Source organism: Filicampus tigris, chromosome 9, assembly GCF_054856515.1.
Source record: "Filicampus tigris isolate MCC_2025a chromosome 9, RoL_Ftig_1.0, whole genome shotgun sequence".
Taxonomy (NCBI): Eukaryota; Metazoa; Chordata; class Actinopteri; order Syngnathiformes; family Syngnathidae; genus Filicampus; species Filicampus tigris.
Window position 1 is genome coordinate 23,949,466 of NC_141225.1, and position 13,038 is coordinate 23,962,503.

Below are 13,038 nucleotides of genomic sequence, written 5' to 3' on the forward strand. Positions count from 1 at the left end.
TTGTAAAATTTGTTTTTTCTTGTTTTCCAAAAATATAGAGAAATGACTCAGGCAATTGTGCTGTGGCCGACGATCTAAATTTTACCTAATTATTGTAAGTGTCTGCGGTTGGCTTCTAATCAATCCGGGATGGCGGGGTGCCTACGCTGGTTGACTGGTTGTGGGTTCAAATACGGCTCCTTCCTTCCTGTGAGGAGTTTACATGTTCTCCCTGTGCCAGTGTAAGTTTTCTCCGGGCACTCCGGTTTCCTCCCATATTCTAACAACATATATGAAGACTAAAAACCTGATTGAAGACTCCAAACTGGCCATGGATGTGAATGTGAGTGTTCAGGGTGCACCCCGCATCTCGCCCAAATTCAGCAGGGAGAGGCTTCAGCACACTCGCGACTCTGGTGATGAATGTGGTACACAGCATGAATGGATGGATGTACGTACTGGTTTAAAAAAATGTATGCCACTGTGACATGATACACAGTTTGAACAGTGATTATTTTGTTTACCACAAGAGGGAGCCTGGGTACCACTAGTTGTGCAATACTGATAAAAATATAACTCCTTATTTTGTCAAAATACGCTTGTTGTTACGTTCAACTTCTGTGGATAAAACACAACCTGAAAGTGATTAAAAATAAATAAATAAATAAAAACTGTGGTAAAGTCAATCTTGAGTGTATTAGATCTTTGGGTCCTATAAAATGCAAGAAAAAAAGAGGGACAGCAATGGCATAAAGTAACATAAAATAGGGTACATGACAACGGATTCAGAAAATAAAGATTTCCCTACTTAAGAGATTTTTTAAATATATGTTATTGACTACAAGAATGATTTGTGGCATATGCGTTGTCTTTTGTGCCATCCTCAAAAACACAAGTCAGTGGACATTTTAAAAAATCGTTTAAAAAAAAAACCCGTCAGACTTAACTATTTTCATTGATTTTATGTTTTCATTGGATTTGTGTCTTCTTTTTACTTTTTCTTATGTTCTGTTTTTGTTGGCCAGTAGAAGGCGGTAAGGTCTTAGCATTTGCTCTGCCTCGTCACTAATAAGGTAGAAGAAGAACACAAACTGAGAAAGCCATGGGGTCTGTCACAGATGGTATGTACTATTTTCATTTATTCATTTTAGTTCATCTCTTCTTAAAGCCAATCGAGTTGAGCCGAAGCTCTAAAGGGAATCGATGTGTTTTCACCCGACAATGCTGACGCAGATGCACATATTCCACACGCAGTAGCACTTAGCCGCTGGCGGCTAGCTACGTGCTCCATGACGGCTTCTTCTGGTTCTTTTCCAGACGAAGTCATTCGAAAGCGTCTTCTTATCGACGGAGACGGAGCTGGGGATGATCGGCGGATCAATTTGTTGTTGAAAACCTTCACCAAGTGGTGCAACTCACCTGGGACCCCGGAAGAAAGGCAAGTGGACTCGACTAATTGACATTTACCATGAAACATCTTCTGCATCAGTGTTTATTTTTTGAATTTCATGCATGTGTCGCTTGGATAACTGCTGTTATCTGCATTTTGCTTCACTACAATAAATGTTTGATTAAATGTTTTCTTTATTTAAAAAAAAAAAAAACAGCTTCACACAGTACCAGAGGATGCTGGGGACACTGGCTCAATGTGAATTCTCCCTGGGAAAGACTCTGATGGTCTATGATATGAACCTGAGGGAAATGGAGAATTATGGCAAGATCTACTCCAATATAGGTAAATATTTGTTCTTTTTCATTTTTTTTTTTAAATTATTATTTTGTATGTGGAAGTTAATTTTCACACACCATATTTCTGGTGTCAAAACTAATGTAGTTTGTGTATGTGTTGAAACACAATAGTCCAATCACCATTTCTCTCCACTTGACAGAAGAGAATATAACTTCAGCACATGAGAAGATAGCAGAATGCAAAAAGGAAATCCAGAGAGCAAAGAGAGTAAGAAAGAACCGCCAAGGTAAGAATATTTACATATTTGTTCTCAAAATCTGCTAAAGGACCCTTCGTAATCATTTTGCCCCACTGATTTATGCACAACATATGTCAAAATTAGTCTGTGATATGTTTCAAAGTTTTGACATCCGTGCGGGTTTTCATTTGTATATACGTAATAGCCTTTGAAAGGCAAAAGGCCTGCAAAACGCTTGGATTTTATATTTTCAAAAATGATTGAAGGGAAGCTTTAAAGGAAATTGCTGTATCTCTTACTAGTATAGCGTGCCAGTGTTTTGACAGTGTACTCACATTACACTTCAGTGACAATGTGTGAATGGGCCAGGTTTTGTTTCTGAGTATACCAGAATATAAAAAGTGCTTGGTGCGTTTGAATTTTGTAATCATATATTCTTCCCGCAGAATATGATGCTCTTGCAAAGGTGATACAGAATCACCCGAATCGCCACGAAACACTCAAGTGAGTTCATCAATGCTACTGTAGCTACAGTAGAACCTTTACAGTCAAACCCAGTCCCCTCTGTGACCATCAACAGAATTTTTTATTTCTTGAATTTATAACCAACAATAAATTTGTCCTTATGTGAGATCATAGGCATAGTCAAACCATGTATTATGTGCCATTTTAAGTTTCATAGACTAGTTAAAATAACCTGGGGCCTCTCGAGTTAAATCTTTGACTCTTTCCGTACGTAACCTTTGTTGAAAACCTCATCGGGTCAAGGCGAGAATAAAAGACAGCGCCATTTGGAATAAATTCAACTCCACTTTTCCTAACAGACGTCATCGCACGATGGCGAGTATTGCTGACGTAAGTCTCTACCACGCATGAAAAACATAAAAACAACAACACTATCGTTAATAAACGTCATGTACGGTGAAGCAGGTAAAACCTATTAGGACACTAATGGAGTTTCATTCTCATGTTCTCTCCCTTGTTGAGACTGGTCCCTTTTGAATAAGTGTAGCAAAAAAAAAAAAAAAACACAGAATGTCGGACCCTAGACACGTACCTTGATAATCTGTTTTGGGGCATTTGGCTTTAGAGGTTCCACAGTGTTTTATTCTGGTACTGACCATTTCATTCAACATTTAAGAGCAGTTATGGCTGCTCTAATAATGTAAAACTTTGTCCATGTCTGCTTACAGGCAGTTGGAGGCACTTGACAAAGAGCTCCAGCAGTTGTCTAACATCAAGGAGAATGTGGACGCAAAGGTAATCGGCTCCTCTAAGGAAACCGTTTCTGGATGTATTTTCAATAAACTGGATGTGTTATTTGAATGTCATGAGCTTTGTGTCCGATTTCAGTTGGAACTACGGAAGAAACAGTTCCATGTGCTGCTCAGCACCATACAAGAACTACAGCAGACCCTTGAAAGTAAGTCAACAAGGGTGTTGTCGGTTACGGCATTTGCAATGTCACATTTAGGTGTCGTCGTTACTGTCTGTCAACCTGCACCTCAAATGACAAACTGTTCAATTGTTTGGATCTTTTTTTTTCCCTAATCATTTGAATCTCACCCCCTAGATGATGAGAAATTAGACATGGATGAAAACAATCAGCAAAGTCCGTCAGAGAGCGCCGAATGAGGAACAATTTTGTGAACCAATTTTGTATGCAAAATTTTCTGTATTTTTGAATAAATGTGAAAACTACTGTCTTTTAAGTTCTTCGTCACACTTTTGGACTTTGACAGTACAGGCAATGCTCTTGTCTATTTTTTTTATTTTTTTTTTATGGATATGCATTTAACTCCTGCACATTATTTGGTAAAAATGGCATGCAACAAAACTAGTACACATCTGGGCATCATAAGCTGTTTTATTACCACATGCAAATAGGTCAACAATAAGGGTTGCACTTGTCATATTCCTTGCAACAAGCATCAACTTGGCGGAGTCGCTTCGTGTGTCACTTCTTTAAATATGAAACACACACTTCAGTGATTGTCAGTTTTGAATAAAAACTTAGCAACCTTTGTGTAGAAATACGATGCCACACACTTTTTTGGGCTGGGCTTTTGATTTCAGTGGACAGACACGCTGCTGGCATGCGTTTCATAAAGCTAAGCCCTACTCCATGTGTTTGTTGTTTTTTTTGTTTACAAGTCTGACACAAGAATGGACAACATTCACATTAAATTGTTGCGAGAGCACCCACTTGTAAACCAAAAATGGGAACAATTCTCTTGACATGATCAAAAATGACCTATGTTGTCTTACTGGAGTCACATAACATAACCATAGATACATGAATAAAATATACCTCCTGTTAGGTTAAAAACTGTAGACATACTCTAACAAAGTCCAAATATCATGTCATGCTGGCTGGCTGAAGTTAATAAATAAATAAAAATAGACATTTGCAGAGACCATACAAACACATACAGTATCATGCACAAAGTCAACACCATTTTCCAATTTTGGAACTTTCAAATACAGAACACCATGTCCACGCTTTTTCTTTTTAAACATGACCAAACAAATACATGGACAAAAACAAGAAGAAATACAACAGAACGAACTCAACCCTAATATCAACCACCCAAAATAAAACACAATAAAAAAGAACCATAAGGAGTAAAAAAATATACCTGACAAAACTTGGATTCATTGGGTGTAAACTCCTCTTCTTGGCCGGGTTTTTTTTCCCCCCACCCGTTTCCGTTTTTAAAATGCCGAAGTACCACTGGAGGTATAAAAAGGCAAACTACATTTGATTGGCGTAAGAGGAGGGACCTCCAACCTGACTGTACTCAGACGGCTGGCCCAAGTCTCCCTGGGTGTTGGAGCTCCCTGACTGATCAAAGCTGCCCTGGTTGTAGGGCTGCTGGCTAAAGGTACCGCTCTGCTTCTCACAGGCCCCGCCCGCAAACCTGCCAGCACCCTTATGCCAACCCGTCTCCTTGAAGACAAACCAGATGTTCCCCGCCCAGAGAACAAAGTTGAGGAACCCAAACACCTGGAGAGAAAGAGTGTGTTTTAATGATTTTTGGGTAGACTCTCTGGTCATTTCTGCCCAGTTTATTACCTACCACCGAGGTGTTGAGTCCAGACCAGCGTGGTTCCTGCACAGAGCCACATTTATTTGTCTGATCCTTGCAGGCAGAGATAAGAAGTTGAACCTCATCCGGATCTGTAGCTAGCTTGACATCAGATAGAGCTTTGGCCCAAGCAGAAGAGCTGACGAGCCACATGAAGGAGAACACAACAGTCACAACAAAATCCTACAGGGACAACAGACACACACACAAAAAAAAAAACACAAACATTAATAAGTAAGCCTAAACATCCTCTTGAAAAAATGGTTTCTTTGACTTCATTGTGGCGAGCAGCACGTTGTGGGACGGAACAGACGGAGGACGAGAACTCTTTTAAAAAGGACGGACTAAGCAAGGATGGAGGTAGGTTTTTGTCCGTCCCTAACCGGGTCAAATGCCGGCTGACGTGTTGTGTTGGGTTCTTTTAAAAAGCAATATTTCCTGCTATGCTTGCACAACACTGCAGTGCTCGTATTCATGTGCGTTCTCTCCGTGCATTATTGTTCTCACAGGCATAGTATGCCCTCTAGTGGACGCCCATTTCACTGACGAGGAAAACAAAAACAAAAAAAACACTGACAGCTACTAATGATACTCACGATCAACGGTCCTCGATTGTTTTCTCGGTACTTGTTATGGAAGAAGATGTAGACGACGGTGGCGACAAGGGAGTAGAGGAAAGCAAAGACTGCAATTGTCACAAAGAACTCGGCGGAGGATGAATAGTCTCCAATGAGAAAGAGGCGCTCCCTCCTCATGCCCTCACACATGGGTGCTTCAAATGACACCTGGTGCAACCTGATGCAAAGTAGACACAGTGATCACATTCAAACAATGTTTTAGAGTAGCATTTTTCTTGCAAACATTTTCCACAGAGTACCACTTAGATAAACTTAGCTCTCCGAGTCCCATCATTGACCAAAATACTGTAGCATTGTCGACTTCGGTGTTGATTGAAAACGAGTCAGGCTTTCTTTCCTATATAATTGCAAACCACATTAACTCTGTTTATATAGAGAAAAATGATAACTGTGTTTAAATTATTCAATAAAATGTAGTGAACATTGAATGATTTAAAACAAACAATTCTTAAAGATCAAATTGAAAAAAGTTCAGCACAACTGTTCAGTCCCGAGGCAGCGATTCTTTCACGTACCGCTGTATCACACGTCACTGGCGCGAAGCTAAAGTAAGTAAAACAACCGACTATTGCTGAAAACATTGCAACTGAAATAGCATGTCATGAGTTCAAAAGTGTTGAAAGATGAAGATGAACGTGTCTCACCTGAAAGGGTAAACAAAGTCAATGGCGATGCTGAGGTTGCTGCTGGCCTTCTCCATGCAGTCCACACTAACCCGCAGCTGCCCAGAGTAGCCACCACATGTTGCAAAGGCAAAAATGGCAAAGAGCTAAGAAAGGGGGGGGGGGGAGGAGGAAAAAAAAGTGATTTAGGATGGCCTATGCTTGTTTGCTCAATGTCGTTTTCACAAAACGCCAACATTAGGATCAAATTCTCGTCACGTGGAACGTAGAGTCTGATTATGGGCTGAATGCACAGTGAAAACCTCGAGGATTTGAGACACCGCAGGAAAAAAAAAAATCTCCCTTTGGACACCACGTTAAATGCTGCAAATGAAAAATACAATGGAACCTTGAAGTTGATGGACTAATTTCATTTATTTATTTTAGTATTCTTAGGAAGTATGTTCATCGGAAGACTGTCCTCACAGAATTCACAAGGCTTTACTCTACATTGTTGACATTGCGAAAAGGCTATCGTCCCTGCTAACATCGCCACCGCATTGACGCGCTTTTTAGCCTGCTCTAGTCTACCGTTAAGTCTGTTTATCTATGGCGAGATAGCAGCATGAGCCGCAAACAGGTGATCAGACTGTCAGTCGATGGCGCCAAAGCACTCTTTACTGCAGCTGTGCCCAATTTGAAAGGGACTGCACACTGGGGCGTTTGAGTGGCCTGGACACCATTTTCTCTCAGTTGAATCCAGAGTCCGTTCGTTCCTGATTTGTTGAATCGAGGTTGCACTGTTCTATTTTCCTGGGGCTGCTAGAATTCTAATCAATTACCATACCTGCGCTTATCATACTTAGAAAGGTACCTTTAAAATATACATAGAATCACTCACACATCTGCAAAACTATATAAAAAAAAAATCATAACGCGGTATATTCCGTCATTGGCACGCAGATTTCAAATTGCCAGTTGCGAAAACAGAAGTGGCCAGAGGAGCCGAGTAAGAAACGCTCTTAAGTGTTACTAACAAGCCCCGATGACTATCTCTTTCCTTGTGTATAGCAGCCTCCTCCACCCTCCTGCAGCCGTCTCATCTTGCGGTGATTTATCGGTCGGCTTTAGCACTTCTCATTTCAGACAGGGGCCTTTGAAAAGGGGAGTGTGGCATTGCAGCGCGAGGGTGGCTGCTAAGCCTTGCACCCTGCGTGTTTATCTGCCTCTCCCAGCTGGGCTCCTCAGGGAGCAGCGCAGAGAGGCAGAGAAAAGAGAAATGGAACGGCCAGAATAAGATGCCTGGGTACAGCAATGACAAACAAACATCTCCCTCGTTGCCCTCTTTCCTGACCTACATGCCATTGAATCGCTTGATATAAAGAGCCTAATTTACAGCAAGGTTTCATAAGCAGATCTCACGTCGGATAAGAAATGACAATCCATGCAGAGTAAAAGAAAACAAAAAAATGACATGTGTCAGTTTATGTTAAAGGAACAGAGTTTTTGTCACATTTATTTGTTAATATTCATTAGGAAAGTAACGCGAGATGAATATGATCCATGAAAAAAAAAAAATCCGCCCCCTGTGGCCTCATCTTGTGCCTTCCTATCCAAGATACCATCACGCCCGAGGCCAAGAAAAACCTCACGTGGAACAACCAACAGCGGTCCGTCGAGCTATAAGTGACCAGTTATTCACTTGACCCCGGGAAAGCTTGTTCGGCCCAAAAGTTTGAGGGTGGGAGAGGACACGACTGTGCAGTCCCTCCCGCCGCATTTAAATATGTAAAACTGCAAAATGATCAAATTTGTTATAAATGTTCTTGTAATCTGATTAACGTGTTTGTTTTCAGACTGTAACAGAATACAGTTACATTTTTTTTTTGTGTGTGTGTACATGCCGGTGCATGTATTTTGTTATTCTCCAAGCTTGTATAATATATATATATATATATATACATACATATATGTATATGTAATATACATATATGTATGTATATTAGACAATTAATCTGAGTCCAATTTCTGAAAGCGAACCACTTTTATTAACAGCAGCACACAGTCGAAACGTCCACACGCCTTCACGGGAAAGTTTGTCTTATCTTTTTACAGCAGCGGCGTCACAAAATAAATTCAGGACTCATTTAGTGACAGCTAATCCCTTCATGCACGGGGACTGCTTTTTGTCCTGCATAGCTCAGATTCATCTACCCCACTAACTCATTTTCGCTCTCTCTCTCTCACTCCCTCTCTCTCTTGCTCGCTCTCTGCAGGCTCCGCTGCCCACAAGCATAAAAATCTCCATTTAGATTTTGTTACACTCTCCTTTTCTTTGATGGCCCTCTAATGTCCATTTCTTCTCTATTTGGGCTGGACGATGAGGTGCCCCACGTGTCCCTGCTAAGTCTTCTCTTAGCTACTGTACACTTTTGTGTACGCAGGTAAATACAAAAGAAAGACGACAGTATTACGTCAATCAGATGCTGAACTACCTCCACAGAGTGCCTTACTGTTTCCGTTGTTTTGATGTGCTGTGAATGTTCAGTATGTGTGAGTGGACATTGTGCAGCAGTCTGTCAAAAACAAACACCGACGCATTCCTGTCCACTGAAGTCTGTGAAAAATCATGCACAAAAACAAGACTGAAAAAGGGGATTTCCCAACCCCCCCCCCCCCCCCCAAAAAAACCCAACACTGACTGGTCTGAGATCCATCGCAATGGATTGTAGTTCAAACAGGCTCAATTTTACATTGAAAGGGTCAGCGGGAATCTTTTAAAGATTGAAATAACTGGTCTTCAATTCCTGAATTGAGGTTTGGCGGTCTGACATGTTGCAGGAGTGTAGGCTCGATGCGTGAATGAGGATCTCCCGATATATTTCATTCAAATACTGTAAGGTCCCAACGATGACGCCATTGTGATTCCAGGTCAGCCCCATCTTACAGCTGACGAGAAGATCCTGACTCACGGAAAGGACTAAATGATGAACGCATTATTTGTGACGTTCTTGCTCACTCGTTTTGGTTCAATACAAGTTGCGCCAACGTCAACGTATGACACGGTCACGCAAGTGTGTGGGACGTTGCAGCAATGACGACGCTCCAATGCATAAACAAATGCATATCATTAGCATCATGTGCTCATCCGACTGTACAATTCCACTGCTTTTCTCATTGCATCGCTCTTGTGTGCGCACGCACGCGCGCACACCGACACACACACACACAAAGTGAAGTGCTTGGGCACATCTCAAAGGACAGCTTCTGCATGAGTTGGTCTATGGTGGAGAGAAGCGGACCTTACAGCTGTTTGGAACAGAATATGCCAGCCAGAGATTGTGTGCCAAACACACACACAAACACACGCACACACACCATCAGCATTCTTTGCAGACATGGCAGCCAATGACTTTCAATCACAAATGAAGATGCAGCAAACTCACTGGACGTCTGCTAATGACTATGCGTGACGTGAACATACCTTCAGTGTCCACGTGGTCCAGTTAAATGTTGGACATTATTAGGCAAGGCACATGCCGGGAAAGGAAAGCTCTTACTGATTGAAGTCACGTCAACTAGCCAACTCACAAACTTGTGCTTCTGCTCGCTTTGTAACGCGCAATGACATTTTGTTTTCATGGCTTACTCACAAATTTAAAAGTGAATTGTGGCAGAATTGCCTCATGTCAAGTGGCTCCCGCGTCATTTTGGAATGAATAACTATTGTCCTCCACGATGCGTGATTGAATGAATTAATGAATAAGCGGACGGATTTTACATCGCAATCAATTTGTGGAACATCATTGGGAGAAATCATTTCTCACATAAAAAAAAAATATTTAAAAAAACTTGTCTAAGTTTAGAAGTTAAAAACGCAGCACATAACTGTTGAAAACATAACCCCCTTCACAGAGGTGATGTTGATTTCAGAGTGCCAATTTTGAGACACTTCAGATGGAGACAGCCAGACTATAGTAAATTGCACCACTATTTGAATTGCCATCAGAAAGGTAAAAAAAAAAAAAAAGTAATATTTCTGTGTGTTGTGGCCTGACACTTTTTTCTGTGTTTGTGGATATGACGTTTCTCATTTCTTTCTGTCGTTATGGACAGGTACCACACACACAAAAAAAAAATGCTGTGTTGTTTCCCTACCCCACTCGCTGGGTAGCTGTGGATTTTGAGCAGATTGTTGGGTTAATTCTTTTGACCCAGCAGACTGGGTTGAACATTGGATTTGGGCGACACAGGCCGTCCGGAGATGATATTTGAACCCTGAACCTCACAAGTGTGAGATTTCGGCACGGTACATGAACATAATGGACTTTTTTGCATGACGGAGAACATTGCAGACACAGAATTTAATAATAAGGTTGCGTCAAAGGTATTCAAAAAACATACATTTGTGAGTTTCAGCACACACATTTGCATTAAACCAAACACACAGACACACATTTACAAGGGTCGCTTCACAGCGCAGCAAAAACGAGCCAACAGACTCAAATATTTGTTTTTTTTGCATTACTTTCATTTCACTGCTTCTTATTTCACTCGCGTTGCATGATTTGTGCACCTGCGTCGCGGCGGCGGCATGATTACGGCTAATTTCGTCAATATGACCACATGATGCAAGGATAATCAATTGAAGTAAAATCAATGTCTGACTGTGAGAAACGCGGACCGCAGCGAGACTTAAACGTCCCCCGCGTCGCATTAAATTCCCAATTATGTAACTCAACCGCGTTTGATGAAGTTAGCACATGGGCTGAAAAACAAAATGTTCCAACTCACCCACTCCAAAACACGGATAAATCCCAGAGGTAGTTTAAGCACCTGGAAGGTTCCCGCAGATGCGAGCTGCAAAGACACAAAAGGTTATTTCGTGGTGTTCAGTTTTATTAGCATGTTTAATTCAGCACTCCTAAAAGTAGGCGTCCCGAGCGTTGTGCAATTTACTGACCTGATTTGCAGTGTCCATCACAGCAGCGCTTCCTCGTGCTACTCGCTTGATTGGATGTAAACAAACAGCAAACCCAGATCCAATTCTAGTAGATGTGCGGTGGGATCAGTCGGGGGCGCTTTTGGCTCGGTCGGATTCCGACTCCATCCGAAAGAAACCGAGTCTCCCTCTCCCTCTTATTGTTGCGCTCTTGCGCCATGCAATCAAACTGGATTATTCATCTTAAGTGACATTATTTTATGCATACATATTTCCTCATTCGTGCATAAATATATGATGCGAAAAATATTTGGAGGTAAATACCCAAACTAATTTGGCTACTACAGTATATAGACAACATACAGTAAAACGCTATGGAAGTATATCTTTTTTTTAAAAGATGACATGGGGGGGGGGGGGGGGGGGGAATTTGGAACTCGAGCATAAATAAAAATTCTCATGTTCTGAGGAGTCACCCAGTATTTGTAATGTGATGATTTCTATATTTACATCCCTCAAGAGTAAATTCATGTAATCTTCTGCAGGCATGCAAGCAGAGGTGCATGTGCAAACAAGTGTGTGCAAACAAGCGCAGCTCGACAGTGATTATGAAGTAGTGAGAATAGTCTGCGACAGCTGCTTCAATGCAGTTGCCAGCAGTGGGGCTCAAGCTGTGACCCTGTGTTCCCAAAGCCCAAGTCGTTGCAGATGACCTGGCATCCCCACATATAGATTGAAAGGATGGACGGCTGAGTTCTTTCTGCAGCCCACAACTGTCTCCACTGTTTATTATTACAAAGAATTCAGCATTGTCAGTCACTATATGCGCCCCCCAAAAAATTTGCAAAATTGCAAAGACTGCAAATTGTCAAAAGACGTAAATTCCTGTAGACACAGCTCCAGCAAATAAATATTTGCTATTAAATGAATGTGCATATGGGAGTAAAGCAAAAGTGTGTGTGTGTGTTGGGAGTTGGCAAAGCAGCGTCTGATACAGTTCAATTATGGCAAGCGCAAAGCATTCTGACAGCGTTGCTAATTTGACCACATCTCCACCATCGCTCCAGTTTCATTTCTCTTCCTCCCGCCATTCTCTCTGTTTCCTTCTCTATCTTGTGCACGCACGCGCACACACACACGCAAGCAACACAAACAGTGCCTGGGGGGCTGCCTAAGCATCAGAGAGTCATTACATCTGATTGGCTCGTGCATTCACCATTAAATGGATGTGCACATGCAGGGACAGATGAAGAGGTCTTTATGACATCCTTTTGCTTAGAATAAACGTATGTAATGTAAAAAACAAATACTGTGAGCTTGTAGGAATGTTCCCACCTACCCGCCCCCCAAAATAATTTGATATGTGTTTTTTTTGTCTTTCTGTGCAAAATGTCAACAGAGCTTATTATCTTAAATTGAAAAGCAAACTTTTTTTTAAGTGCAGTATACAGGCGGCCATCAGGTAACAACCAATCACGGCTCACCTGTTTTCTGAAGCTGAGCCACCTGAGACATGAGTGACTGTGATGTCATTTTCAGTCGACAGCAAGTGGCAAAATGGCCGCCCCCTGAGACGGACAAAATTGGGAGGATTTTACTACTTCACTTATATTCGACAAACACAATATTAATCATAATGCCACGTTTAGACTAGTGGGGCTGCATAGACCATATTGTTGTAAAAAAAAAATTGGGGGGTTGACTTTTCGCTTTAAATAACATTCCTATAAGTCCCGGCAATATGTTTACCACTCTATATTAAAAGTAGAACACATTGAAACAGCCTAATAATATCAACCTACTACCCTTAGTAAGGATTGCAGATTAGGGCGTAATAACAGATGTGCCTCATGCCTGTGT

At 41.5% G+C, this 13,038-nt stretch overlaps 2 protein-coding genes across 2 annotated transcripts; one reads left to right on the forward strand and one right to left on the reverse strand.

Moving 5' to 3' along the window:
• Positions 1-1,004: 1,004 nt before the first annotated feature.
• thoc7 (THO complex 7) lies at positions 1,005-3,619 on the forward strand. The gene is made up of 8 exons (XM_086042049.1): positions 1,005-1,100; positions 1,297-1,417; positions 1,587-1,714; positions 1,869-1,955; positions 2,354-2,411; positions 3,101-3,167; positions 3,261-3,330; positions 3,481-3,619. Exons 1-8 carry the CDS (start codon positions 1,082-1,084, stop codon positions 3,540-3,542), a joined length of 612 nt encoding a protein of 203 aa, XP_085898175.1. The 5' UTR covers positions 1,005-1,081; the 3' UTR covers positions 3,543-3,619.
• Positions 3,620-3,756: 137 nt separating this feature from the next.
• Positions 3,757-11,350, reverse strand: synpra (synaptoporin a). Its single transcript, XM_086042047.1, has 6 exons — positions 11,200-11,350; positions 11,031-11,096; positions 6,279-6,403; positions 5,593-5,791; positions 4,988-5,179; positions 3,757-4,914 (listed from the first exon to the last, which is right to left on the reverse strand). Exons 1-6 carry the CDS (start codon positions 11,215-11,217, stop codon positions 4,663-4,665), a joined length of 852 nt encoding a protein of 283 aa, XP_085898173.1. The 5' UTR covers positions 11,218-11,350; the 3' UTR covers positions 3,757-4,662.
• Between the last annotated feature and the right edge of the window lie 1,688 nt (positions 11,351-13,038).

Bases quoted from the DNA above. Each gene is read 5' to 3' on its own strand.
- thoc7 (XM_086042049.1), top strand. The intron at 1,418-1,586 runs GCAAGTGGACTC...AAAAAAAAACAG, and splicing joins CCTGGGACCCCGGAAGAAAG to CTTCACACAGTACCAGAGGA. The intron at 3,168-3,260 runs GTAATCGGCTCC...GTCCGATTTCAG, and splicing joins AGGAGAATGTGGACGCAAAG to TTGGAACTACGGAAGAAACA.
- synpra (XM_086042047.1), bottom strand. The intron at 5,792-6,278 runs GTGAGACACGTT...ACTTTGCATCAG, and splicing joins GACTTTGTTTACCCTTTCAG to GTTGCACCAGGTGTCATTTG. The intron at 5,180-5,592 runs GTGAGTATCATT...TTGTCCCTGTAG, and splicing joins ACAATCGAGGACCGTTGATC to GATTTTGTTGTGACTGTTGT.